A 26,008-nucleotide genomic window follows, 5' to 3' on the forward strand; every position below is an offset into this window, starting at 1 on the left:
CCTCCTGAAAAATAAAAAGATGAGTGGAGCTGTATTGGACACCCTTCAGAAACCGACCACCATCATCACTTGCCAGTCCCTGCCCACTGGGCACACATTGGTTGAACCAACGTTATGTCCACGTCATTTCAATTAAATTACATCGAACCAACGTGGAATAGATGTTTAATTGACGTCTGTCCCAGTGGTTGAAATGGAACCCACAGGGAAAAAGAAACAGAGGGTGACACAGAAACCCAGAAAGTCCAGGCAGAAATGACTGAGAGCGGCCTCAACTGGTGTGACCTGGGAAAACTTGCTCCAAACCGAGATGCAGGACAATTGTCAACAGGCTTAAGTCAAGTATGTCTGTGTGTGTGTGCGCATGCATGCGTGCGAGTAGAAAGAAGGAGACTCCACTTCACTTTTAGTGCAAAATAAAGTCGTTTTTATTTAGGAAGTAGAAAAAGACAACATTCATACATTTTATTTAAAAAAACATTGGCAAACTCAAACCTTTTCAGAGATAGTTGACGTACCTTTTACAGTATTAGTGCAAACCCTCTATAAGAGTTTAAGAGTCCTTCAAGTTACTCTGCATTTGACCTTTGGATCACCGACAGCAGAATAGTATAGTCCCACCAAGGACCTAGATGAATTACGATAGTTGCACCTCTGTGATTGCATCAAGAGTGGATTGTCTTCATGTTAGTTGAGGATGAGGCACATGTTGAGATGATACAGTACATCAGGTCTCACAGCCAATGACAGTGCTTATTCCAGCTGACTCCAAGAAACAGTACATTCTGGAACAGTACATTCTGATTGCTTATCTGAAGTGCAAGTGATGATGATGATGTGCAATTTGTATGCGTTACAGTTATATGGGACAGTATGTGTGTGTCTGTGTGTGTCTCCATCCTACACGTCAACAGGCCTGTGTGTGTTGTGTGTGTGTCTGTGAGGACAGCAGGCGTGCAGCAGCACCTTGCGTATGTCTCTGTTCCTCAGGCTATACAGCAGAGGGTTGAGCAGAGAGTTCCCTGCCGCCGGCACTAACGTAGCGTACGTATACAGGGGCGAGCTAGATGCATCGCCCAGCAAACCGTAAAGGGCGAAGGGCGTCCAGCAGCTGACGAACACTCCGAGGACTAACAACAGCCGAGAGAGGCCCTTCCCCTGGCCCCCGTGCTTGCTCTTGTACGATTGGTCATCAGGCAGGAAGTGCCTCTGCGTGGCGATGGCGTGAGCGTGCCGCCTAGCGACGCGGCAGATCCCGGTGTATAGCTGCAGCGTTACCATGACGACCAGCAGGAAGCCGCCACAAAGCAACGACAGGTACGTCCGGGTCAGGGGTTGCGCCACGGAACAGGATGTGATGTCATTGAGGCAGTGCCACCCCAGCATCGGGCCCGAGCCGATCAGACATGACCCCAGCCAGACGAGTGCCAGCAGACCAGCGGCGCATCGACGCGAGTGGCGGGAGCCGTAGGTCAGGGCGTGGCTTAGCGACAGGTAGCGGTCCAGCGCCACGCCCATCAGGCTGAGGAGGGAGGCGGTCAGTGATGTCGCCAGAAGCCCTGATGTCATCAGATCTGACCAATCCGTGGGCTCCACACAGAACAGGAAGAGGAAGTGCAGGATCAAGGCCACGCCTGCAAGCAGGTCGGCCAATGCCAGGCTGGCGAGGAGTAGGAAGACAGGGGCACGAAGAGAAGGCGTGGCCAAGATGGCCGCCACTACAATGGTGTTCTCGGACACAATGAGGGTTCCGGAGACGCACAGTACCACTCCCCATAGGCTGAGAGGAGAGGCCTCAGGAATGGTTGTGGGATCTGATTGGTCCAGCTGGGAAAGGGGCGAAGTCATCCCTGAACCTGAAGACTCCTCGAACCAGATGTCCGAGTCATTCTGGGTCATCATGGGTCACACACACGACACCTGAGAGAGAGCGAGAGAAGACAGAGATGTTAACAAACAATGTCACGGAACTAATAGTAGCAAGTCTCCCTCTCCCTCTGTTCCTGCATGTGGTTTGTTATTGTTACTTAACAGCAGCAGACAGACACCCTGCACTGGGGCTGCATCTAGTCTACAGTAGCTTCCTCTCCTCATCTCTTCTCCTGCATCTCAATAGTCTACAGTAGCTTCCTCTCCTCGTCTCTTCTCCTGCATCTCAATAGTTTACAGTAGCTTCCTCTCCTCGTCTCTTCTCCTGCATCTCAATAGTCTACAGTAGCTTCCTCTCCTCGTCTCTTCTCCTGCATATCAATAGTCTACAGTAGCTTCCTCTCCTCGTCTCTTCTCCTGCATCTCAATAGTTTACAGTAGCTTCCTTTCCTCATCTCTTCTCCTGCATCTCAATAGTTTACAGTAGCTTCCTCTCCTCGTCTCCTCTCCTGCATCTCAATAGTCTACAGTGGCTTCCTTTCCACATCTTCTATCCTGCATCTCAATAGTCTACAGTGGCTTCCTTTCCTCGTCTCCTGTCCTGCATCTCGATATTCTACAGTGGCTTCCTCTCCACTTCTCCTGCATCTCAATAGTTTACAGTAGCTTCCTCTCCTCGTCTCTTCTCCTGCATCTCAATAGTCTACAGTAGCTTCCTCTCCTCGTCTCTTCTCCTGCATATCAATAGTCTACAGTAGCTTCCTCTCCTCGTCTCTTCTCCTGCATCTCAATAGTTTACAGTAGCTTCCTCTCCTCGTCTCCTCTCCTGCATCTCAATAGTCTACAGTGGCTTCCTTTCCACATCTTCTATCCTGCATCTCAATAGTCTACAGTGGCTTCCTTTCCTCGTCTCCTGTCCTGCATCTCAATATTCTACAGTGGCTTCCTCTCCACTTCTCCTGCATCTCAATAGTCTACAGTGGCTTCCTCTCTTGGGTCTTAGGCCACTTCGGCATCTGCCTAAAGGTCTGGGCATTTATGGCACAGGAGGTAGTGCACTTGAACCACAGTGATACTGGTTCATCTCAAAGGAGAGACTTTGCATGCTCCTCACATTACTATGGGACCATTCCATTTCATTGCCTGATATCTACTCTTCTCTCTCCAAAGTGTGCACTTGTTCACTCCCCTCAAGCAATGTAAGAGATATGTGATGAAGAAGCCCTGTCTAGCCTATATGTATGTCTAGCCAATGCTTTTAAATATACAAGGGGGAGTGAACGAGTACACACTCCAGGGAGAAAGTGGAGAAGACAGAATTGGAATGCAGTCCTTCTGGTGTCTCCTCTCCACTCTTCTCCTATTGTGCCGTGTGGAGTGTTGTGTAACAGTTGCCCACTAGCTTGGAAAACCATGTTCTCATGCTTTATCTCTGATATAAATTGGGGTTTACATGCACATGACATACACTGCCCCCACACACAGACTGACATACAGACAGACACTACAGAAGATCTTACCTTCTAACAAGACCTTGATCACGATTCTTTCAAATCAGCTCTGTTGACAGAGAATCCAGGAGACTGTGATGCTGTCTGTGTCCAGCTTGTCTCGTGGTATATGATGGTTGGTAATATCTCAGTAAGGCTTGTCTGTCCCCATCAGAGTAATAACATATCCTCCTTGCGATTAGGTTGTCTCCGTTTCTCCGGTGGTGAACACCGGAATGACTGGATGGATCTCCTGCGCGAATGTTCCTTCACTAGGGAAGGTCTGACTGACGTCAGTTGTGGCAGGCTTTAGCCAATGAGGCGCTCGGAGAGACGGGAGTGTGGGGTGGGATGGGGGGCTCCTGTAGAGTAATTTCATTCAGAAAAATGCGGCAGCTTCCCGCCCCTCCCACTGCGGCTTGCCTCGCGCGCAACTTTTCCTTAAAAATGTCGGACAGGCGCTTCCGAAACGCACGCACGCACGCGCACACACACAAACACGCACACACCGCAGTAGAGGTTCTTGTAAGTGTAAATGGTTGAGAGCGAGAAAAGGGCGTATGGGGGGGGGGGCTCGCAGCGTAGGGGGGCTCGCACCTAGAGGAGCTGTCCAAGGTTCTGAAACGTAGTTGTATGCTAGAATTTGCTTGCATAATCGATTGTTGTCATTTATTTTTTGGCGGTATTGAATAAGACTATAAGAAAATATTTGAGGTCATATGTCTAATTCTCTGCAGAATTAGAAAAGTTAACAAAAACGTGTACGTCATTCAATAAGCAAGAGCAAAATAGGATCTAAGTGCATGAATAGCCTACATGCAGTGTCCTAAGGTGAGTCACTGGCTAAGCACCCTTTGTCTCGGATGAATCAGACATGATCATTTCGTGACCTAAATGCGCAAGACATAGTTCTGAGATATTGAGCATCAAAGTTTTCACATCCCAGAATTCAAAACTGTTTTGTAGTGTTTTGTTTTTTCTTAAAGGTACCTAAAGTGCAGAGTATCAATATCTTGTAACATTTGTAATCCGTTTTTTTAGGGGGATGCAATCGCAGATGGATTCTGGCTCCGAAATGTCAGTCTGGGTTCAGCTATAAGGTTCTATCTGACACTTCTGAATTAGACATTAAGACAACTGTAGCTATTTGAATACATAAATGATATAATAACACTATTTTACCAAGATAGAGTCAGAGCACATTAAGAAATGTATTATGATCGTCAGACGAATTACTGTCGTCACTGAACAACCACGTGACAACATCAACTTTCTAGTTTTTCATTTTTTCACTTAAAATGTATTTTTTCAAACATCTATCTTCACAGATATATGAAGAACCATCTAAAGATCAATTAAATATGACTATACATTTTTTTAAATGTCAGATAGAACCTTATAGTCCCAAGGTCTCATTTGAGAAAAAGTGCGTAGGCTATATATCTATCTCTCTCTAGGCCTACATGTCCTTGGGTGTTTTGAAAGGCACGAAATTGAACATGTATAGGTTTACTATCTATTTTGAAACATGAACAGCTGATTAATGTTGATTGGTTAACGATGTAGGCTATCTGATGAGAGATGATTGATAGATATATCTGGGAAACCCGGTCATGGATGATTTACCTGGCAACTGAGATTCTCGGTTTCCCCGGTAATACAAAACAGCGTGCGTGGGCTGCAGTGGTTGCTGCAATGTGTCTACGTGATTACGCACGGTCCACGGCACTGCGCAGAGAGGGGGACACTAATTTTGTCGTTGACATAGAACCATGTAAGGAAACGGACTTCCGGTTCTCTTTGGGAGAAATGTATAGCATTACGTCATTTACACATTAGAGGGAAAACTGAGAGAGGGAGATATTATAGTTCAGCCTATTATATGACACTGAACAAAAAATATAAAGGCAACATGCAATAATTTCAAAGATTTTACTGAGTTACAGTTCATATAAGGAAATCAGTCAATTTAAATATATTCATTAGGCCTTAATCTATGGATTTCACATCACTGTGAATAGATATGCATCTGTTGGTCACAGATACCTTAAAAAAAAGGTAGAGGCCTGGATCAGAAAACCAGCCACGCAGCGCGACACATCTCCTTCGAATACAGTAGATCAGGCTGTTGATTGTGGCCTGTGGAATTTTGTCCCACTCCTCTTCAAAGGCTGCTCGAAGTTGCTGGATATTGTCGGGAACTTGAACATGCTGTCGTACATGTCGATCCAGAGCATCCCAAACATGCAATGGGTGACATGTCTGGTGAGTATGCAGGCCATGGAAGAACTGGGACATTTTCAGCTTCCAGGAATTGTGTAGAAATCCTTGCAACATGGGGCCATGCATTATCATGCTGAAACATGAGGTGAGAGCAGCAGATGACTGGCACGACAATGGGCCTCAGGATCTCGTCAAGGTATAATTTTCATTCAAATTGCCATCGATAAAATGCAATTGTGTTCGTTGTCTGTAGCTTATGCCTGCCCATACCATAACCCCACCACCACCATGGGGCACTCTGTTCACAACATGGACATCAGCAAATGGCTCGCACAATTGAAAACGGGGTTCATCTGTGAAGAGCACACTTCTCCAGCGTGCCAGTGGCCATCGAAGGTGAGCATTTGCCCACTGAAGTCAGTTACGACGCCGAACTGCAGTTAGGTCAAGATCCTGGTGAGGACGATGAGCACGCAGATAAGCTTCTCTGAGATGGTTTCTGACAGTTTGTGCAGAAATTATTTGGTTATTCAAATCCACAGTTTCATCAGCTGTCCGGGTGGCTGGTCTCAGACGATCCCGCAGGTGAAGAAGCCGGATGTGGAGGTCCTGGGCTGGACTGGTTACACGTGGTTTGCAGTTGTGAGGCCGGTTGGAACTACTGCCAAATTCTCTACAATGATGTTGGAGGTGGCTTATGGTAGAGAAATAAACATTAAATTATCTGGCAACGGCTCTTTTATTTTAGCTCATGAAACATGAGACCAACACTTTTCCATTTTTGTTCAGTGTACTTCAGCCCTCTAGACGTCACAGAAATTGGATGGAGTGTTGCACCACAGTAACCCGATGAGCTAAAGCCTAGGCAGCAACAAGGGGAGCTTACGCAAGTGTTCAGGTTTCAGGTATGATTAACCTCCTAATCAAGTATGTGTGGTTCACCGAACCACCTCTGTTACACTACCTTTTAACACATAGATGGGCTAGATAGAGAGGAGACAGGCGGTTAGATCTGTTCCTTACAGTCTGACTGCCCTCAGGTGGGATTTATGAGCTGTTAACGGGAAGCTCAAGCTGGTGCTCATGTGACTGCGGAAATTCCTCGGTTATCTAACAGGCACACATACTGCCTCTCCCCCTACACACACACACCCGTACACACCTCTGACGCTCCAGCACAAATCGATGTGTGAGAGGAGGGAGAGGATGGAGAGGAGGAGAAAGGAGAGGAGAGGAGGTTGGGTTGTGTGTGTGGGAGGAGTGTATGTGATGGAGAAGGCATGTGTTTGTATGAGGTGAAGGTGACAAGTGTTTATTCAAATCAAATGTATATATAAAGCCCTTCTTACATCAGCTGATATATCAAAGTGCTGTACAGAAACCCAGCCTAAAACCCCAAACAGCAAGCAATGCAGGTGTAGAAGCACGGTGGCTAGGAAAAACTCCCTAGAAAGGCCAAAACCTAGGAAGAAACCTAGAGAGGAACCAGGCTATGAGGGGTGGCCTGTCCTCTTCTGGCTGTGCCGGGTGGAGATTATAACAGAACATGGCCAAGATGTTCAAATGTCCATAAATGACCAGCATGGTCAAATAATAATAATCACAGTAGTTGTCGAGGGTGCAGCAAGTCAGCACCTCAGGAATGTCAGTTGGCTTTTCATAGCCGATCATTAAGAGTATCTCTACCGCTCCTGCTGTCTCTAGAGAGTTGAAAACAGCAGGTCTGGGACAAGGTAGCACGTCCGGTGAACAGGTCAGGGTTCCATAGCCGCAGGCAGGACAGTTGAAACTGGAGCAGCAGCACGGCCAGGTGGACTGGGGACAGCAAGGAGTCATCATGCCAGGTAGTCCTGAGGCATGGTCCTAGGGCTCAGGTCCTCCGAGAGAGAGAAAGAAAGAAAGAGAGAATTAGAGAGAGCATACTTAAATTCACACAGGACACCGGATAAGACAGGAGAAGTACTCCAGATATAACAAACTGACCCTAGCCCCCCGACACATAAACTACTGCAGCATAAATACTGGAGGCTGAGACAGGAGGGGTCAGGAGACACTGTGGCCCCATCCGATGATACCCACGGACAGGGCCAAACAGTAAGGATATAACCCCACCCACTTTGCCAAAGCACAGCCCCCACACCACTAGAGGGATATCTTCAACCACCAACTTACCATCCTGAGACAAGGCCGAGTATAGCCCACAAAGATCTCCGCCACGGTACAACCCAAGGGGGGGCGCCAACCCAGACAGGAAGATCACGTCAGTGACTCAACCCACTCAAGTGACGCACCCCTCCTAGGGACGGCATGAAAGAGCACCAGTAAGCCAGTGACTCAGCCCCTGTAAAAGGGTTAGAGGCAGAGAATCCCAGTGGAGAGAGGGGAACCGGCCAGGCAGAGACAGCAAGGGCGGTTCGTTGCTCCAGAGCCTTTCCGTTCACCTTCACACTCCTGGGCCAGACTACACCCAATCATATGACCCACTGAAGAGATGAGTCTTCAGTAAAGACTTAAAGGTTGAGACTGAGTCTGCGTCTCTCACATGGGTAGACAGACCATTCCATAAAAATGGAGCTCTATAGGAGAAAGCCCTGCCTCCAGCTGTTTGCTTAGAAATTCTAGGGACAATTAGGAGGCCTGCGTCTTGTGACCGTAGCGTACTTGTAGGTATGTACGGCAGGACCAAATTGGAAAGATAGGTAGGAGCAAGCCCATGTAATGCTTTGTAGGTTAGCAGTAAAACCTTGAAATCAGCCCTTGCCTTAACAGGAAGCCAGTGTAGGGAGGCTAGCACTGGAGTAATATGATCACATTTTTTGGTTCTAGTCAGGATTCTAGTCAGGATTCTAGCAGCCGTATTTAGCACTAACTGAAGTTGCCTAGTTTATTGACTTAAAGCATTATTCATTGCAATGTGCGTGTGTCACTCAACATGTTAATTATACAGTTAGAAAGCAATGTATTGTCACGACTCCTACCGAAGGTGGCTCCCCTTCCTGTTCGGGTGGCGCTCGGCGGTCGTCGTCACCGGCCTACTAGCTGCTACTGATCCCTTTTTCCCCTTTCTGTTTATTGGTTTCACCTGTTTGTGTTTTAGGCTGATTAGTCAGGCTTTATTTACCAGCAGGCCCGCCTACTGGTGTGCGGGATTGTTTCGTGTACGTGTGTACATGTCTGTGTGTTACGGGTTCCCCATTTTTATGGGTTTTGCTGGACTGTTTAAGTTCCCCGTGTTTGGGGCATTTGTTTTGGTGTGCGCCCTTTGGTTCGGGGGTTGGCTTATGTTCATCGTTTTTTGTGCATTAAAAAGTATAGCACTAACCTGAACTCTCTGCTTCCTGCGCCTGACTTCTCACCCACTACACCCCGGTCGTTACATGTATAGACAGGAATTAACAACACATTGTATATATACACCACATAAATACGCATTTGACAAAATACACATGTCATTGTGTGACAGTGTCTATACAGTTCCTGTAATATCTGTGTTGGAATGATAATCAGCGTTTGTGGGCACAGCGTGTGTGTGTGCACATTCCTGTGTGTGTGCGGGCATATGAGTGTGTGTTTGTGTGCCTGTGTGTGTGCTTGCGAGCATGCTTTTGTATGTGTGTGTGTCCTGGGGCTCTGAGGTAAAAAGGTGTCAATCTGTCTCAGTGGTGTGGGTTTCAGGGTGGTGGGGAAGGGGAGGGGGATGGCTAGGTAACCAAGTAGACTAGGGTCGAGTTACACCGGTTCCTGTCTCTCTCTTTCCCAAATGCAGATAACTCCTCTCCTCTTCATTTAATATTTTCTAAAGCTAGAACCCCATTTATGTTTTGTTGAGTTTGAGTCCTCTGCAAGGGGAGCAATCTACAACCAACTGAAAAGTACTTAGTCCTCCATTTGGAATATTCTGAAACATTCTGGAACCTTCTGGAACCGTTTAGAATCTTATGATCCCTGTTGACATCTTGAAGCCACCTGAGGAACTGAAGCTATTTTTTTGTTTTTCTCTGACTAGTCTGTGGTCTCTACCTGTCTGTACTGGTCTTTGCTGGTCTGTACTAGTCTGAACTGGTCTGTAGTGGTCAGGATGCGAGGGTTAGAGCTAAAGGCCCCCGGTGCAGCGTTGCTGGTCCTCTCAGTGGTGAGCACCTCTCATTGTCAGTCGGACTCTTCAGGTAGGTATGTATGTGAGCATGTTTGTGTGTGTGTGTGTGGTCTGTCACCCTTTGAACTTTCTGATTCTCAACTTTGGCCCCTCTGTTCTTTTTGGCCCCACTTCCATTTATAGTATTGTTTCCAACCTTCCCTCGACTCCTTCCCTTGTCTCCTATTCTTCATGACATCTCATTTAAAATGACATGATATGTGTAAGCAAATTAAACATTGTTAGTTTGGTAAACAATGCTCAGACCCCCTAAATGCCTAGGGTTTAGCTCAATGAGTTAAGCTCAATGCCTAGGGTTTAGCTCAATGCCTAGGGTTTAGCTCAACGGCTAGGGTTACACTCAATGCCTAGGTTTTAGCTCAATAACTAGAGTTTAGCGCAATGTCTAGTGTTTAGCTCAATGCCGAGGGATTAGCTCAATACCTAGGGTTTAGCTCAATACCTAGGGTCTAGCTCAATGAGTTTACCTCAATGCCTAGGGTTTAGCTCAATATCTAGGGTTTAGCTCAATACCTAGGGTCTAGCTCAATGAGTTTACCTCAATGCCTAGGGTTTAGCTCAATGAGTTTAGCTCAATGCCCAGGGTTTAACTCAATACATAGGGTTTAGCTCAATGCCTAGGGGTTAGTTCAATGCCTAGGATTGAGCTCAATATCTAGGGGTTAGCTCAATGCCTAGGGTTTAGCTCAATGCCTAGGGATTAGCTCAATTCCTAGGGTTTAGCTCAAAGCCTAGGGTTTAGCACAATGCCTAGGGTTTAGCTCAATGCCTAGGGTTTAGCTCAATTTCTATGGTTTAGCTCAATACCTTAGGTTTAGCTCAATACCTAGGGTTTAGCTCAATCCCTAGTTTTTAGCTCAATGCCTAGGGTTTAGCTCAATGACTGGGGTTTAGATAAATACCTAGGGTTTATCTCAAGGCCTAGGGTTTAGCTCAATGCGTAGGATTTAGCTCAATATGTAGGGTTTAGCTCAATGCCCAGGGTTGAGCTCAATAACCAGGGTTTAGCTCAACGCCCAGGGTTTAGCTCAATTCCCAGGGTTTAGCTCAATGGCTAGGGTTTAGCTCAATGGCTAGGGTTTAGCTCAATAACTAGGGTTTAGCTCAATAACTAGGGTTTAGCTTAATGCATAGGATTTATCTCAATATCTAGGGTTTAGCTCAATAGGTAGGGTTTAGCTCAATGGGTTTAGCTCAATTCCTAGGGTTTAGCTCAATACCTAGGGTTTAGCTCAATGTCTAGGATTTAGCTCAATGCCTAGGGTTTAGCTCAATGCCTAGGGTTTAGCTCAATATATAGGGTTTAGTCCCATACCTAGGGTTTAGCTCAATTCCTAGGGTTTAGCTCAATGTCTCAGATTTAGCTCAATGTCTCGGATTTAGCTCTTCACCTAGGTTTTATCTCAATGTGTAGGGTTTAGCTCAATGTCTAGGATTTAGCTCAATGCCTAGGGTTTAGCTCAATGCCTAGGGTTTAGCTCAATATATAGGGTTTAGTCCAATACCTAGGGTTTAGCTCAATTCCTAGGGTTTAGCTCAATGTCTCAGATTTAGCTCAATGTCTCGGATTTAGCTCTTCACCTAGGTTTTATCTCAATGTGTAGGGTTTAGCTCAATCCTAGGGTTTAGCCCAATGCCCAGGGTTTAGCTCGATTTCTAGGTTTTAGCTCAATGCCTAGGTTTTAGCTCGATACCTAGGGTTTATCTCAACTCCTTGGGTTTAGCGCAATGTCTAGGTTTTAGCTCAATGCCTAGGTTTAGCTCAACGCCTAGGTTTTAGCTAATTGATTATTGATTAGCTCAAATCCTAGGGTTTAGCTCAACACCTAGGTTTTAGCTCAATGCTTAGGGTTTAGCTCAATGTCTAGGGTTTTAATGACGCATTGATTCCTGTTATGAGGAAAGCAGAGGTCCGCCCTGAGTGTGTTTATTTGTGTTATTCTGCCCTGGCTGATTGATTGACAACTGTTGCCTCCGATAGACTGCTCCCAGGCTGAGTCATGTGACCTGTGTGTCGGAGACTCCACCCTAAACCTGACTGGCTGTGTCTGGAGGGTCTTCGGGAACAGTGACACACACACACACACACACACACACACACACACACACACACACACACACACACACACACACACACACACACACACACACACACACACACACACACACACACACACACACACACACACACACACAAAATAGACAATGTGAGTAAAAACTATTTGCTAAACAACAATAACATTGATTACATTTCCTTATGTGTTTTTAGTCATAGAGATAGCGGAAGAAGGTGAAGGGGACTCAGGTGAGTTTAAACTCAGCATTCCATCACTTCATCCATCCCTTATTGATCTCTCTATTATTACTCATCCCTTTCCCCCTCTCTCTCTTCCCATATCTCTCCTTCTCCCCCCCTCCCTCCCCATATACAGTGGGGCAAAAAAGTATTTAGTCAGCCACCAATTGTGCAAGTTCTCCCACTTAAAAAGATGAGAGAGGCCTGTAATTGTCATCATAGGTACACTTCAACTATGACAGACAAAATTAGGGAAAAAAATCCAGAAAATCACATTGTAGGATTTTTAATGAATTTATTTGCAAATTATGGTGGAAAATAAGTATTTGGTCAATAACAAAAGTTTATCTCAATACTTTGTTATATACCCTTTGTTGGCAATGACAGAGGTCAAACGTTTTCTGTAAGTCTTCACAAGGTTTTCACACACTGTTGCTGGTATTTGGCCCATTCCTCCATGCAGATCTCCTCTAGAGCAGTGATATTTTGGGGCTGCTGCTGGGCAACACGGACTTTCAACTCCCTCCAAAGATTTTCTATGGGGTTGAGATCTGGAGACTGGCTAGGCCACTCCAGGACCTTGAAATGCTTCTTACGAAGCCACTCCTTCGTTGCCCGGGCGGTGTGTTTGGGATCATTCTCATGCTGAAAGACCCAGCCACGTTTCATCGTCAATGCCCTTGCTGATGGAAGGAGGTTTTCACTCAAAATCTCATGATACATGGCCCCATTCATTCTTTCCTTTACACGGATCAGTCGTCCTAGTCCCTTTGCAGAAAAACAGCCCCAAAGCATGATGTTTCCACCCCCATGCTTCACAGTAGGTATGGTGTTCTTTGGATGCAACTCAGCATTCTTTGTCCTCCAAACACGACGAGTTGAGTTTTTACCAAAAAGTTCTATTTTGGTTTCATCTGACCATATACATTCTCCCAATCTTCTTCTGGATCATCCAAATGCTCTCTAGCAAACTTCAGACGGGCCTGGACATGTACTGGCTTAAGTAGGGGGACACGTCTGGCACTGCAGGATTTGAGTCCCTGGCGGCGTAGTGTGTTACTGATGGTAGGCTTTGTTACTTTGGTCCCAGCTCTCTGCAGGTCATTCACTAGGTCCCCCCGTGTGGTTCTGGGATTTTTGCTTACCGTTCTTGTGATCATTTTGACCCCACGGGGTGAGATCTTGCGTGGAGCCCCAGATCGAGGGAGATTATCAGTGGTCTTGTATATCTTCCATTTCCTAATAATTGCTCCCACAGTTGATTTCTTCAAACCAAGCTGCTTACCTATTGCAGATTCAGTCTTCCCAGCCTGGTGCAGGTCTACAATTTTGTTTCTGGTGTCCTTTGACAGCTCTTTGGTCTTGGCCATAGTGGAGTTTGGAGTGTGACTGTTTGAGGTTGTGGACAGGTGTCTTTTATACTGATAACAAGTTCAAACAGGTGCCATTAATACAGGTAACGAGTGGAGGACAGAGGAGCCTCTTAAAGAAGTTACAGGTCTGTGAGAGCCAGAAATCTTGCTTGTTTGTAGGTGACCAAACACTTATTTTCCACCATAATTTGCAAATAAATTCATAAAAAATCCTACAATGTGATTTTCTGGATTTTTTTCTCATTTCGTCTGTCATAGTTGAAGTGTACCTATGATGAAAATTACAGGCCTCCCTCATCTTTTTAAGTGGGAGAACTTGCACAATTGGTGGCTGACTAAATATTTTTTTGCCCTACTGTATCTCCCCCTGTCAGATGAGTCACCTCCAGAGCCATCAGAGTTCTCCCAGGCAAGCTTTGACATTTTCCAGTTTCATAGGAGGCATCATCCTGGTGCTGTGTGTCCAGGCTGGGGGATTCTTCGCCATGCGCTTCTTCAAGAAAGATACCACCTACGACCCCGTGTGAGTGTGAGTGTGTGTGTGAGTGTGTGTGTGTGTGTGTGTGGTGTGTGTGTGTGGTGTGTGTGTGTGTGAGAGAGTGAGAGACAATTAGGCAAAAACAAATTCAATCCCTTTTAGACAACTTCCTGGACAAAACGTTCCACTGTAATACTGAAGGTGTAAACTTAACAGTAGAAAACCTAAACAGTACATTTGACCTCAGCTTCACTATCAAATCTAAAAATGTCAAACAGAAAACCGAAGAAAATGAACAACAATGACAAATGGTTTGATGAAGAATGCAAAAACCTAAGAAAGAAATTGAGAAACCTATCCAACCAAAAACATAGAGACCCAGAAAACCTGAGCCTACACCTTCACTATGGTGAATCACTAAAACAATACAGAAATACACTACGGAAAAATAAGGAACAGCACGTCAGAAATCAGCTCAATGTAATTGAAGAATCCATAGAATCTAACCACTTCTGGGAAAATTGGAAAACACTACACAAACAACAACATGAAGAGTTATCTATCCAAAACTGAGATGTATGGGTAAACCACTTCTACATTATTTTTGGCCCTATAACAAAGAATAAACAGCAAAAAAATATACATGATCAAATACAAATCATAGAATCAACTATTAAAGACTACCAGAACCCACTGGATTCTCCAATTACTTTGAATGAACTACAGGACACAATACAAAACACTCCAACCCATAAAGGCCTGTGGTGTTGATGGTATCCTCAATGAAATTATCAAATATACAGACCACAAATTCCAATTGGCTATACTTAAACTCTTTTACATCATCCTTAGCTCTGGCATCTTCCCCAATATTTGGACACCAAGGACTGATCACCCCAATCCACAAAAGTGGAGACAAATTTGACCCCAATAACTACCATGGGATATCCGTCAAGGGCAACCTTGGGAAAATCCTCTGCATTATCAATAACAGCAGACTCGTACATTTCCTCAGTGAAAACAATGCACTGAGCAAATGTCAAATTGGCTTTTTACCAAATGACCATATGACAGACCACGTATTCACCATGCACACCCTAATTGACAAACAAACAAACCAAAACAAAGACAAAGTCTTCTCATGCTTTGTTGATTTTTTGGGGGGCATGAGTGTCTGCTATACAAATTGATGGAAAGTGGTGTTGGGGAAAAAACGTGACGTGACTATCATTAATGTGATGACTGCTATTTACTGAATAATTACCTACTACGTTTACGTATTACTCAATTAAATTAATCATGTAACAATTAACTCATTCGGAATTTGGGGCACCACGGAAACAGTTGTTTACCGAGTTACTATCTCCTGAATTAAACTCTAAAGATGATCTAAATATCTCTTACATCAATAATAGTCCATTATTAATTATTACCTCATCAGTCACATTCTGAATGTCGCATAATCCTTGGATATCTGCACGAACTCTAACCTAAGTGATGAATCAGTGATACACAAATTGGCTTAATTATTTATTAACTAACTAAATCATCACACCAAATACGTAAACACACACAGCATAGGATATTGATTACATACATAATACAATGAAAACAGGTCCCTAGTTGACTAACAAAAGCATGACCGTTTGGTTACGCAATGGAAAGGGAGGGACAAAGAGTCAACTTATCATACATATGGAAACTGTGCTCACCGTAACCAGAATACTTAGCACACTAACAACCACAGAAATGCAATATATATTTACGTGTAGATGGCTTTCTCTGTCGTCACCACTCGATCCATCTATGTGAAGTGGTTTGATGTAAGTCTCTGGTTGTCCACCAGAGGTCACAATGTCCTTCTTAGTTGTAGACTTCTTTTGTTCTGGAGTGTTCATTAGAATAGGTACTTCAGATGTACCACACACAGTGTTCTGAGGGATCTACTTATTTAACAATGCAAGTCTGTTAAGCGCAAATTCTTAATTACAATGACGGTCTACCAGGGAACAGTGGGTTAACTGCCTTGTTCAGGGGCAGAACGACAGGTTTTTACCTTGTCAGCTCGGGGATTCAATCTAGCAACCTTTCGGTTACTGTCCCAACGCTCTAACCCCTAGGCTATCTGCCGCCCCTTCTTCTCTCTTGTCTTTGGTCAAAATGTCCTAGACTACTTTACATGCACGGCTGCAGACGGTGCATGTTTTGGTCTAGTTTACAAAGTTCTAAACATTTCAACGTGTGAACCACAGCCTCACGTTCTCTGGTCTCAATGGTTGATTATTCAGGGTACAGCTAGGACCACAGCAACCCGGCATGTTTTGGTCTAATATAAATTTTGTTAGCAAGTCCTTTTAAGCACTCTGGTCTTAGGGGCATTCCAACATGCCGACACAATGTCTGTGCTCACGTGGGCGTGGTTACTGACTGGGCCTATGTTTATATGAAAAGTAATTATCTCATTTAGAAGGCTAAAATCACATTTCTATATTTTCAAAAATAGTTTCATATTTAATCATGTAATTTTTTACAACATGTAGCTGTAAATCTGACATATACAGTGTGAAAGCTCTTAAAGTTACAATATTTCCGTGATCATTTTAATGACATCACAAAATATACATTCATTTTCCATATTCCATCTCTCATCATTCGGATGTTGAAATATATTGTCCCAGTGTCCATTGTTTGATGTTGAAATTTTGGCGGCAAAGTCTCTCTGTCTAACAAAGAATTTTCGGTCTTCCCATACTGCAGAGCCAAAGAGAAAGTGTCTGCAAGGTATTTAAGTCATAAAACAGGCCAAACTCCCCCCCTCTCCTCTCCTCAAACATTTGCCTAGTTGATGGGTCCTTTTGATCCTCACCAAGGAGAGAGAGAGTCATGACACATACGACATTATAAAATCCATGTACACAAACAACAAGTGTGCGGTTAAAAGTTATTTCCACAGGGCCGTGGGGTGAGACAGGGATGCAGCTTAAGTCCAACCCTCTTCAACATATATATCAACAAATTGGCTAGAACTAGAACAGTCTGCAGCACCCGGCCTCACCCTACTAGAATCTGAAGTCAAATGTCTACTGTTTGCTGATGATCTGGTGCTTCTGTCCCCAACCAAGGAGGGCCTACAGCAGCACCTAGATGCTTCTGCACAGATTCTGTCAAACCTGGGCCCTGACAGTAAATCTCAGTAAGACAAAAAATAATGGTGTTACAAAAAAGGTCCAGTTGCCAGGACCACAAATACAAATTCCATCTAGACACTGTTGCCCTAGAGCACACAAAGAAGTATACATACCTCTGCCTAAACATCAGCGCCACAGGTAAATTCCACAAAGCTGTGAATGAGCTGAGAGACAAGGCAAGAAGGGTCTTCTATGCCATCAAAAGGAACATAATGTAACATTGGGCGCTGAGAGCTGAGAAGCAAGTTCAGGGAGTGAGTGTTTTAACAAACACAACATAATACAACATAAGAAACACGAACAACGCACAGACATGAAACAGAAACAATAACGCCTGGGGAAGGAACCAAAGGGAGTGACATATATAGGGAAGGTAATCAGGGAAGTGATGGAATCTAGGCGAGTCTGATGATGCGCAGGTGTGCGTAATGATGGTGACAAGTGTGTACCATAACGAGCAGCCTGGTGACCTAGAGGCCGGAGAGGGAGCACACGTGACAGCACCCCCTCCTCTACGAGCGACTCCAGCTGCCGGACGCCGACCAAAATGACGATCCCGGGGATCAGGAGCGGACCAGTCACCTCTGCTGAGGCGCGGGAAACCTGTCAGTCCGGCTGAGAAGCGGGAGCATGGCGACCTAGAGCCCTGGAGAGAGAGCATACGTGACGGTACCCCCTCCCCGGCACGTTCGGCTCCAGCCACAGGACGCTAACCAAAGGGATGATCCCGGGGATCAGGAGTGGACTGGTCACCCCTGCTGATGCGAGGGAACCTGACAGACCGGCTGAGGCAGGGGATCCTGGCGAGCCGGCTGAAGCATGAGAGCCTGATGAGCCGGTTGAAGCAAGGGAGCGTGGCGATCTGTCTGAGGCATGAGAGCCTGTAGCGGTTCCCGGACCCGACGTCATTCCCGCTGGGGGGAAGGGAAAAAAATACTCCCTGATGCTTCCCTTAGGTGAGACTGTAACGGCTGTCCTCCTCCTCTTCGGAAGAAGAGGAGGAGTAGGGATTGGACCAAAGCGCAGCGTGATAATTTGACATAATGAAGTTTATTAAAGTAAAAACGAAAACCGAAAACACTTCAACAAACTACAAAATAACAAAACGACGTAGACAGACCTGAACATGGAACTTACATAAATACACGAAGAACTCACGAACAGGAACAGACTACATCAAACGAACGAACAAAACGAAACAGTCCCGTGTGGTGCAACATACACAGACACAGAAGACAATCACCCACAAACAAACAGTGTGAACAGCCTACCTTTATATGGTTCTCAATCAGAGGAAACGTCAAACACCTGTCCCTGATTGAGAACCATATAAGGCTAATTACACCTGACCTAAACATACAAACACAAAACATAGAATGCCCACCCCAACTCACGCCCTGACCAACTAAACACATACAAAATTAACAGAAAACAGGTCAGGAACGTGACAGAGACGTTATTTTGTAACGTTGTTCGCTGAGAGCCGGGAAGCAAGTTCAGGGAGTGAGTGTTTTAATAAATAAACACAACATAATACAAAATAAGATCCACGCACAGACATGAAACAGAAACAATAACACCTGGAGAAGGAACCAAAGGGAGTGACATTTATAGGGAAGGTAATCAGGGAAGTGATGGAGTCCAGGTGTGCGTAACAATGGTGACAAGTGTGCACCATAACGAGCAGCCTGGTGACCTAGAGGCCGGAGGGAGCACACCTGACACATAGAATTCGACATACCAATTATGATCTGGCTAAAAAATACTTTAATCATTTATAGAACCCATTGCCCTTCATGGTTGTGAGGTCTGGAGTCGGCTCACCAATCAGGAATTCACAAAATGGGACAAACACCAAATTGAGTCTCTGCATGCAGAATTCTGCAAAAATATAATCTGTGTACAACGTAAAACACCAAATAATGCATGCAGAGCAGAAATAGTCCGATACCCGCTAATTATCAAAATCCAGAAAAGAGCCGTTAAATTCTACAACCACCTAAAAGGAAGCGATTCCCAAACCTTCCATAACAAAGCCATTACCTACAGAGAGATGAACCTGGAGAAGAGTCCCCTAAGCAAGCTGGTCCTGGGGCTCTGTTCACAAACAGACCCCACAGAGCCCCAGGACAGCAGCACAATTAGACCCAACCAAATAATGAGAAAACAAAAAGATAATTACTTGACACATTGGAAAGTATTAACAACAAAACACAGCCAACTAGAATGCTATTTGGCCCTAAACAGAGAGTACACAGTGGCAAAATACCTGACCACTGTGACTGACCCAAACTTAAGGAAAGCTTTGACTATGTATAGATTCAGTGAGCAAAGCCTTGCTATTGAGAAAGGCTGCTGTCGTGACTTTACTTTCTTTAATCTGATGACTGTTATTTATCTAATCAACTAACTATGTTTAATTGTTACCCAATTAAATGAATCATGTAACTATTAACTCATTAGGATTTGGGATCACCACGAGAGCGGTTCTTTAAAGAGTTACCATCTCCCGAATTAAACTTTTAAGGTCTTTACCTATCACATCCATAAACAGTTAACTTATTAATCATAACTTTGTATCCTCCTTGCATCTGCAAATACCCGGCCTTACTTATGATTCAATACTACATAAATTGGTTTAATTATTTATTTACTAGCTAACTAAAATATAAACATACACACTTAATACATTAGAAACAAATCCCTAGCGGACTGACACAATATGCCGGCTTGTTACAAAAGACATGGAGAGAGCGAGAGATAAAGACACTTAATTTTGGTACATTTTAGAAACTACTCTCAAAGTAATCATATTCTTTGCACACAAATCGCCGCCTGTTTGGAGTAAGAAATCATGAATGTATTTACGTGTAAATGCCTTGTTTCACTGTGTATTTCTGATGGAACCAGGCCTTCTTGGAAAAGGTGTTGGACCTTTTTGTGGCACGCTTGTAAAGCTCTGATTGTCCAAAAGGGGTCCCCACCCATCTCTTCTACTGTTGTTCTCCTGTGCTGTCGTCCGGTATCTGGCGACCAGTCGTGTAGTCCTGAACAGAGCTACAGAGCTCACTCTACTTCCACTTGCTTTGGAAGATGATTCTTTGAAGATAGGCTAGCTAGCCGTGTCAATGGCTCTCAGTGGGGTGATGAAAGTAGCATACTACGGTAGTTTGAAGAGAGTAGTAGAATGTTCCCACTTAAATGAGCTTTTCAAGATATTTTACTTAGGACAGCTAATCAGCCATACCAGTGATTGTCTGGGAGGTGACTTCATCGTCTCTACCTCGTGTTGAGATTTCAGAGTTCTAACCACTCTGGACGTGAGCTGCAGCGCAACGTCTTTCTGGTCTGATATGTTAATTCTTAACTCATCATTTTATACAGTTTGTTCAAAAGGGGTGGTTCATGAGGCTGACACGCTCTCTGACCTCACTCAAGGGGGTGGTGACTACTTACTTGTACAAAGTTATAGAAACAATTTCCTCTTATAGTTTCTAAGATCACATCCCTCTCTAAACAAAAACACTTTATAATTTTTCCTATTTCATACACAACGTAGAGGATTGAAACTTCACACATATAGTGTCTACTTTTCAAGTTACAATATTTCCTTTATGACATTTTTAATGACATCACAAAATAACAACCAAATGACATTAGTGGTCTTTGGATCGCCTCTGTCCATTCCCCACGTTCTATGTTAGAAATATTGTTCCAGTATTCGCTTTAGAACATGTTAGAGTTATGGCGGGAAAATGTCTGTGAAACAAAGGCAAAGGCAGGTGTGAATTTGGGGAGGGATGTTCTCTGGGCTGTCAACCCCCCACCAGTTCCCTCCTTCCCCCCTCTGTGGGTGAGAGAGGGTCTGGTTGAAGTTATCCATTGCAAATCAGATCTGACCCATTCAGATCCTCACAGGACAGTCATGACACCGCCGTAGACAGACCTGGCTCTCAAGAGAAGACAGGCAATGTGCACACTGCCCACAAAATGAAGTGGAAACTGAGCTGCACTTCCTACCCTCCTGCCAAATGTATGACCATATTAGAGACACATATTTCCCTCAGATTACACAGATCCACAAAGAATTCGAAAAACCCTAACCCTAACCCTGGGTCTCGACCCCGCTATGTGCAACTGGGTCCTGGACTTCCTGACGGGCCGCCCCCAGGTGGTGAGGGTAGGAAACAACATCTCCAACCCGCTGATCCTCAACACTGGGGCCCCACAAGGGTGCGTTCTCAGCCCTCTCCTGTACTCCCTGTTCACCCATGACTGCGTGGCCATGCACGCCTCCAACTCAATCATCAAGTTTGCAGACGACACTACAGTGGTAGGCTTGATTACCAACAACGACGAGACGGCCTACAGGGAGGAGGTGAGGGCCCTCGGAGAGTGGTGTCAGGAAAATAACCTCACACTCAATGTCAACAAAACAAAGGAGATGATCGTGGACTTCAGGAAACAGCAGAGGGAGCAGCCCCCTATCCACATCGACGGGACAGTAGTGGAGAAGGTGGAAAGTTTTAAGTTCCTCAGCGTACACATCACGGACAAACTGAAATGGTCCACCCACACAGACAGCGTGGTGAAGAAGGCGCAGCAGTGCCTCTTCAACCTCAGGAGGCTAAAGAAATTTGGCTTGTCACCAAAAACACTCACAAACTTTTACAGATGCACAATCAAGAGCATCCTGTCGGGCTGTATCATCGCCTGGTACGGCAACTGCTCCGCCCACAACCGTAAGGCTCTCCAGAGGGTAGTGAGGTCTACACAACGCATCACCGGGGGCAAACTACCTGCCCTCCAGGACACCTACACTACCCGATGTCACAGGAAGGCCATAAAGATCATCAAGGACAACAACCACCCGAGCCACTGCCTGTTCACCCCGCTATCATCCAGAAGGCGAGGTCAGTACATGTGCACCAAAGCTGGGACTGAGAGACTGAAAAACAGCTTCTATCTCAAGGCCATCAGACTGTTTAACAGCCATCACTAACATTGCGTGGCTGCTGCCAACATACTGACTCATCTCTAGCCACTTTAATAATAAAAAATTGGATGTAATAAATGTATCACTAGCCACTTTATATAATGTTTACATACCCTACATTACTCATCTCATATGTATATACTGTACTCTATACCATCTACTGCATCTTGCCTATGCCGTTCGGCCATCGCTCATCCATATATTTTTATGTACATATTCTTATTCATTCCTTTACACTTGTGTGTATAAGGTAGTTGTTGTGAAATTGTTAGATTACTTGTTAGATATTACTGCATGGTCGGAACTAGAAGCACAAGCATTTCGCTACACTCGCATTAACATCTGCTAACCTTGTGTATGTGACAAATAAAATTTGATTTGATTTGAAATGGCAACCAGTGAAGAACAACACCATTGTAAATGCAACCCATATTTATGTTTATTTCTTTTCCCTTATGTACTTTAACTATTTGCACATAATATAACATTTGAAATGTCTTTATTCTTTTGGAGTGTAATGTTTACTGTTAATTTGTATTGTTCATTTCACTTTTGTTTATTATCTACTTCACTTGCTTTGGCAATGTTAACATATGTTTCCCATACCAATAAAGCCCTTAAATTGAAATTCAAAAATTGAGAGAGAGAGAGAGAGAGAGAGAGAGAGAGAGAGAGAGAGAGAGAGAGAGAGAGAGAGAGAGAGAGAGAGAGAGAGAGAGAGAGAGAGAGAGAGAGAGAGAGAGAGAGAGAGAGAGAGAGAGAGAGAGAGAGAGAGAGAGAGAGAGAGAGAGAGAGAGAGAGAGAGTGTTTGCACCACAGTGACATCTAGAGAGCTGAAGTAATATAATAGGCTGAACAATAATCTCTGTCTGTCTTTCTGTCTCTCTCCCCTCCACAGAGAGCAGCCAGCCTAGAGGAGAGGAGAGAGAGAGAAGAGGAGGACAGTGAAAGATGGAGGGAGGGATGAGGGGGGAGCTGTGACTCACCATGCTGTCACGATGCTTTGTATGACGTCAATCTACCATACTCCAGTGTGTGTGTTATACTTGTTTGTGTGTCCCAGATGTGCACCTGTCGGTCGTTTTGTTTGTTTGACTAACCGTCCATTATGTTGTGTAACTCCTGTTTGTGTGTGTGTGTGTGTGTGTGTGTGTGTGTGTGTGTGTGTGTGTGTGTGTGTGTGTGTGTGTGTGTGTGTGTGTGTGCCCATGTGTGTGTGTGTGTTCCCTTTTTCCTGTCAGTTGGCCTAAATGCCTTCTGAATTTACAGTTGGCAAATAGTATTGTCTTAGAGGGTTGTAGTTATGTGAATGTCTAATGATTTTCAGTCGTGTTTAAACATGTTCGTTAATTTGTGTTGTTGAACTGGTTTGGCTTGAGCTGCATTCAGGAGGGAGGGATCTGGGATCTGTTCTGTTGTTGTGTTGTTTATGAAAATAAAGATCATGCAAAATAATCGGTGTTTATGTGAGTGTGTGTGTGTGAGAGAGAGAGAGAGAAATAAAGAGGGAGAGAGTGAGTTAAAAAGGAGTGTGTGTGTGTGAGAGAGAGAAATAAAGAGGGAGAGAGTGAGTTAAAAAGGAGTGTGTGTGTGTGTGAGAGAGAGAGAGAAATAAAGAGGGAGAGAGTGAGTTAAAAAGGAGTGTGTGTGTGTGTGTGAGAGAGAGAGAGAGAGAGAGAGAGAGAGAGAAATAAAGAGGGAGAGAGTGAGTTAAAAAGGAGTGTGTGTGTGTGTGTGTGTGTGTGAGAGAGAGAGAGAGAAATAAAGAGAGTGAGTTAAAAAGGAGTGTGTGTGTGTTTAGATGTGATGATACGGATATGAAGTGACATTGAGCTGGGTGTGTCTGGGTTCCTCAACATGAGGCTAGTAGAGCTGGGTGTGTCTGGGTTCCTCAACATGAGGCTAGTAGAGCTGGGTGTGTCTGGGTTCCTCAACATGAGGCTAGTAGAGCTGGGTGTGTCTGGGTTCCTCAACATGAGGCTAGTAGAGCTGGGTGTGTCTTGGTTCCTCAACATGAGGCCAGTAGAGCTGGGTGTGTCTGGGTTCCTCAACATGAGGCTAGTAGAGCTGGGTGTGTCTGGGTTCCTCAACATGAGGCTAGTAGAGCTGGGTGTGTCTGGGTTCCTCAACATGAGGCTAGTAGAGCTGGGTGTGTCTGGGTTCCTCAACATGAGGCTAGTAGAGCTGGGTGTGTCTGGGTTCCTCAACATGAGGCTAGTAGAGCTGGGTGTGTCTGGGTTCCTCAACATGAGGCTAGTAGAGCTGGGTGTGTCTTGGTTCCTCAACATGAGGCTAGTAGAGCTGGGTGTGTCTGGGTTCCTCAACATGAGGCTAGTAGAGCTGGGTGTGTCTGGGTTCCTCAACATGAGGCTAGTAGAGCTGGGTGTGTCTGGGTTCCTCAACATGAGGCTAGTAGAGCTGGGTGTGTCTGGGTTCCTCAACATGAGGCTAGTAGAGCTGGGTGTGTCTGGGTTCCTCAACATGAGGCTAGTAGAGCTGGGTGTGTCTGGGTTCCTCAACATGAGGCTAGTAGAGCTGGGTGTGTCTGGGTTCCTCAACATGAGGCTAGTAGAGCTGGGTGTGTCTGGGTTCCTCAACATGAGGATAGTAGAGGGAACAGAGCCTGGATCGGGGAACAGTTGCCAGGTTCAGTTGGACAAAATGTAGAAAGTCCAGTTGGTACCTCCCTGTTTCATTCCATTTCAAAACACTTTATCCCATTTAGTGCCCACTGAACATGACCCAGTCCTGGTGCTATTGGTTGGTTGGCTGATTGGCTGGTTGGTTGGCTGGTTGGCTGGTTGGTTGGTTGATTAGATGGCTGGTTGGGGCTGTTTTGGGTTGTTCAGACAGAATGTAATTTCTGCTCTGATTGGTTATAAAACCTCCCAACTCAGTGAACTGAAATCCCACAAACAAACTGGCTGTCCTCCAGTTCTACTGACAAAGGACTGAATGCTGGACTCTCTCTCTCTCAAAATCACACATACAAACACACACACTGACAAAAGGCTTAGTGCTGGAGTCACACACACACACACACACACACACACACACACACACACACACACACACACACACACACACACACACACACACACACACACACACACACACACACACACACACACACACACACACACACACACAGTCTCTCTCCCTCTCATTCTGAAACACAGTCACACACTCTCTCTTTAAACCACACAGACTGTCAGTACACACTAGTCTGTACTGGTGTAGCTGTGTTTGTGTGAGACTGTGTAAGTGTATCGATTTCTCTGTGTGTTTGAGACTGTGTAGGCTTACCTATGTGTGTTTAAAAGGTGGGGCAGCTACTGTAAAGTACCCCACCTAGTCATATGGCCAGATATCTCTGAAGGAAATGTTCTAACCTCTATCAAATACAACTATTTCTCTCTTTCTCTTTCACACACACATACACACACACCTTTTTATCAAACACAGCACGATACTGTCTGATAACACTTATCATGATGTACCAAAAAATATACACACAGCAAGCCACATCAGCTTTGTCTCTACCACCCTCTTCAATTTCCCTCTCTTTTCCGCAACTAATTCAACTTTGACTATGTTTATTTAAATATTATGAATAGAGTTCTGGGCTGTTGTGACCACCACAGTTGAGACACTGTGTTTTTTTATGCAAATGCAACTAAGCAAATTAATCGGCTCACACAAACTGCTCCTGTCGGATCCGATTATTGATTATTATTAAGCCTACACCGATTTCGCGTAAATAAAGAGCAAGATGCGCGTAAGCATATGTATAGGCTACGTGTCTACAACATCCCATTATATAAATGTGTTGTAAACTTCGTATAACACTCTAATAGCCTACAGGTTTATCTGATGCTATTTCTTTTTTAGCTCCAGTTCGTGTTTTGCATCCTGCCTGAAAGAGAAGGCGTGTTCGAG

At 44.8% G+C, this 26,008-nt stretch overlaps 1 protein-coding gene across 1 annotated transcript; it reads right to left on the bottom strand.

Moving 5' to 3' along the window:
* Nucleotides 1-900: 900 nt before the first annotated feature.
* On the bottom strand, nt 901-1,899 carry gpr186 (G protein-coupled receptor 186). The gene has a single exon (XM_038965852.1). The coding sequence runs from the start codon at nt 1,897-1,899 to the stop codon at nt 901-903; it is 999 nt and encodes a 332-aa protein (XP_038821780.1).
* Between the last annotated feature and the right edge of the window lie 24,109 nt (nt 1,900-26,008).

The sequence above is a fragment of the Salvelinus namaycush genome, chromosome 27, assembly GCF_016432855.1.
Source record: "Salvelinus namaycush isolate Seneca chromosome 27, SaNama_1.0, whole genome shotgun sequence".
Taxonomy (NCBI): Eukaryota; Metazoa; Chordata; class Actinopteri; order Salmoniformes; family Salmonidae; genus Salvelinus; species Salvelinus namaycush.

Bases quoted from the DNA above. Each gene is read 5' to 3' on its own strand.
- gpr186 (XM_038965852.1), bottom strand. From the start codon at position 1,899: ATGACCCAGAATGACTCGGACATCTGGTTCGAGGAGTCTTCAGGTTCA.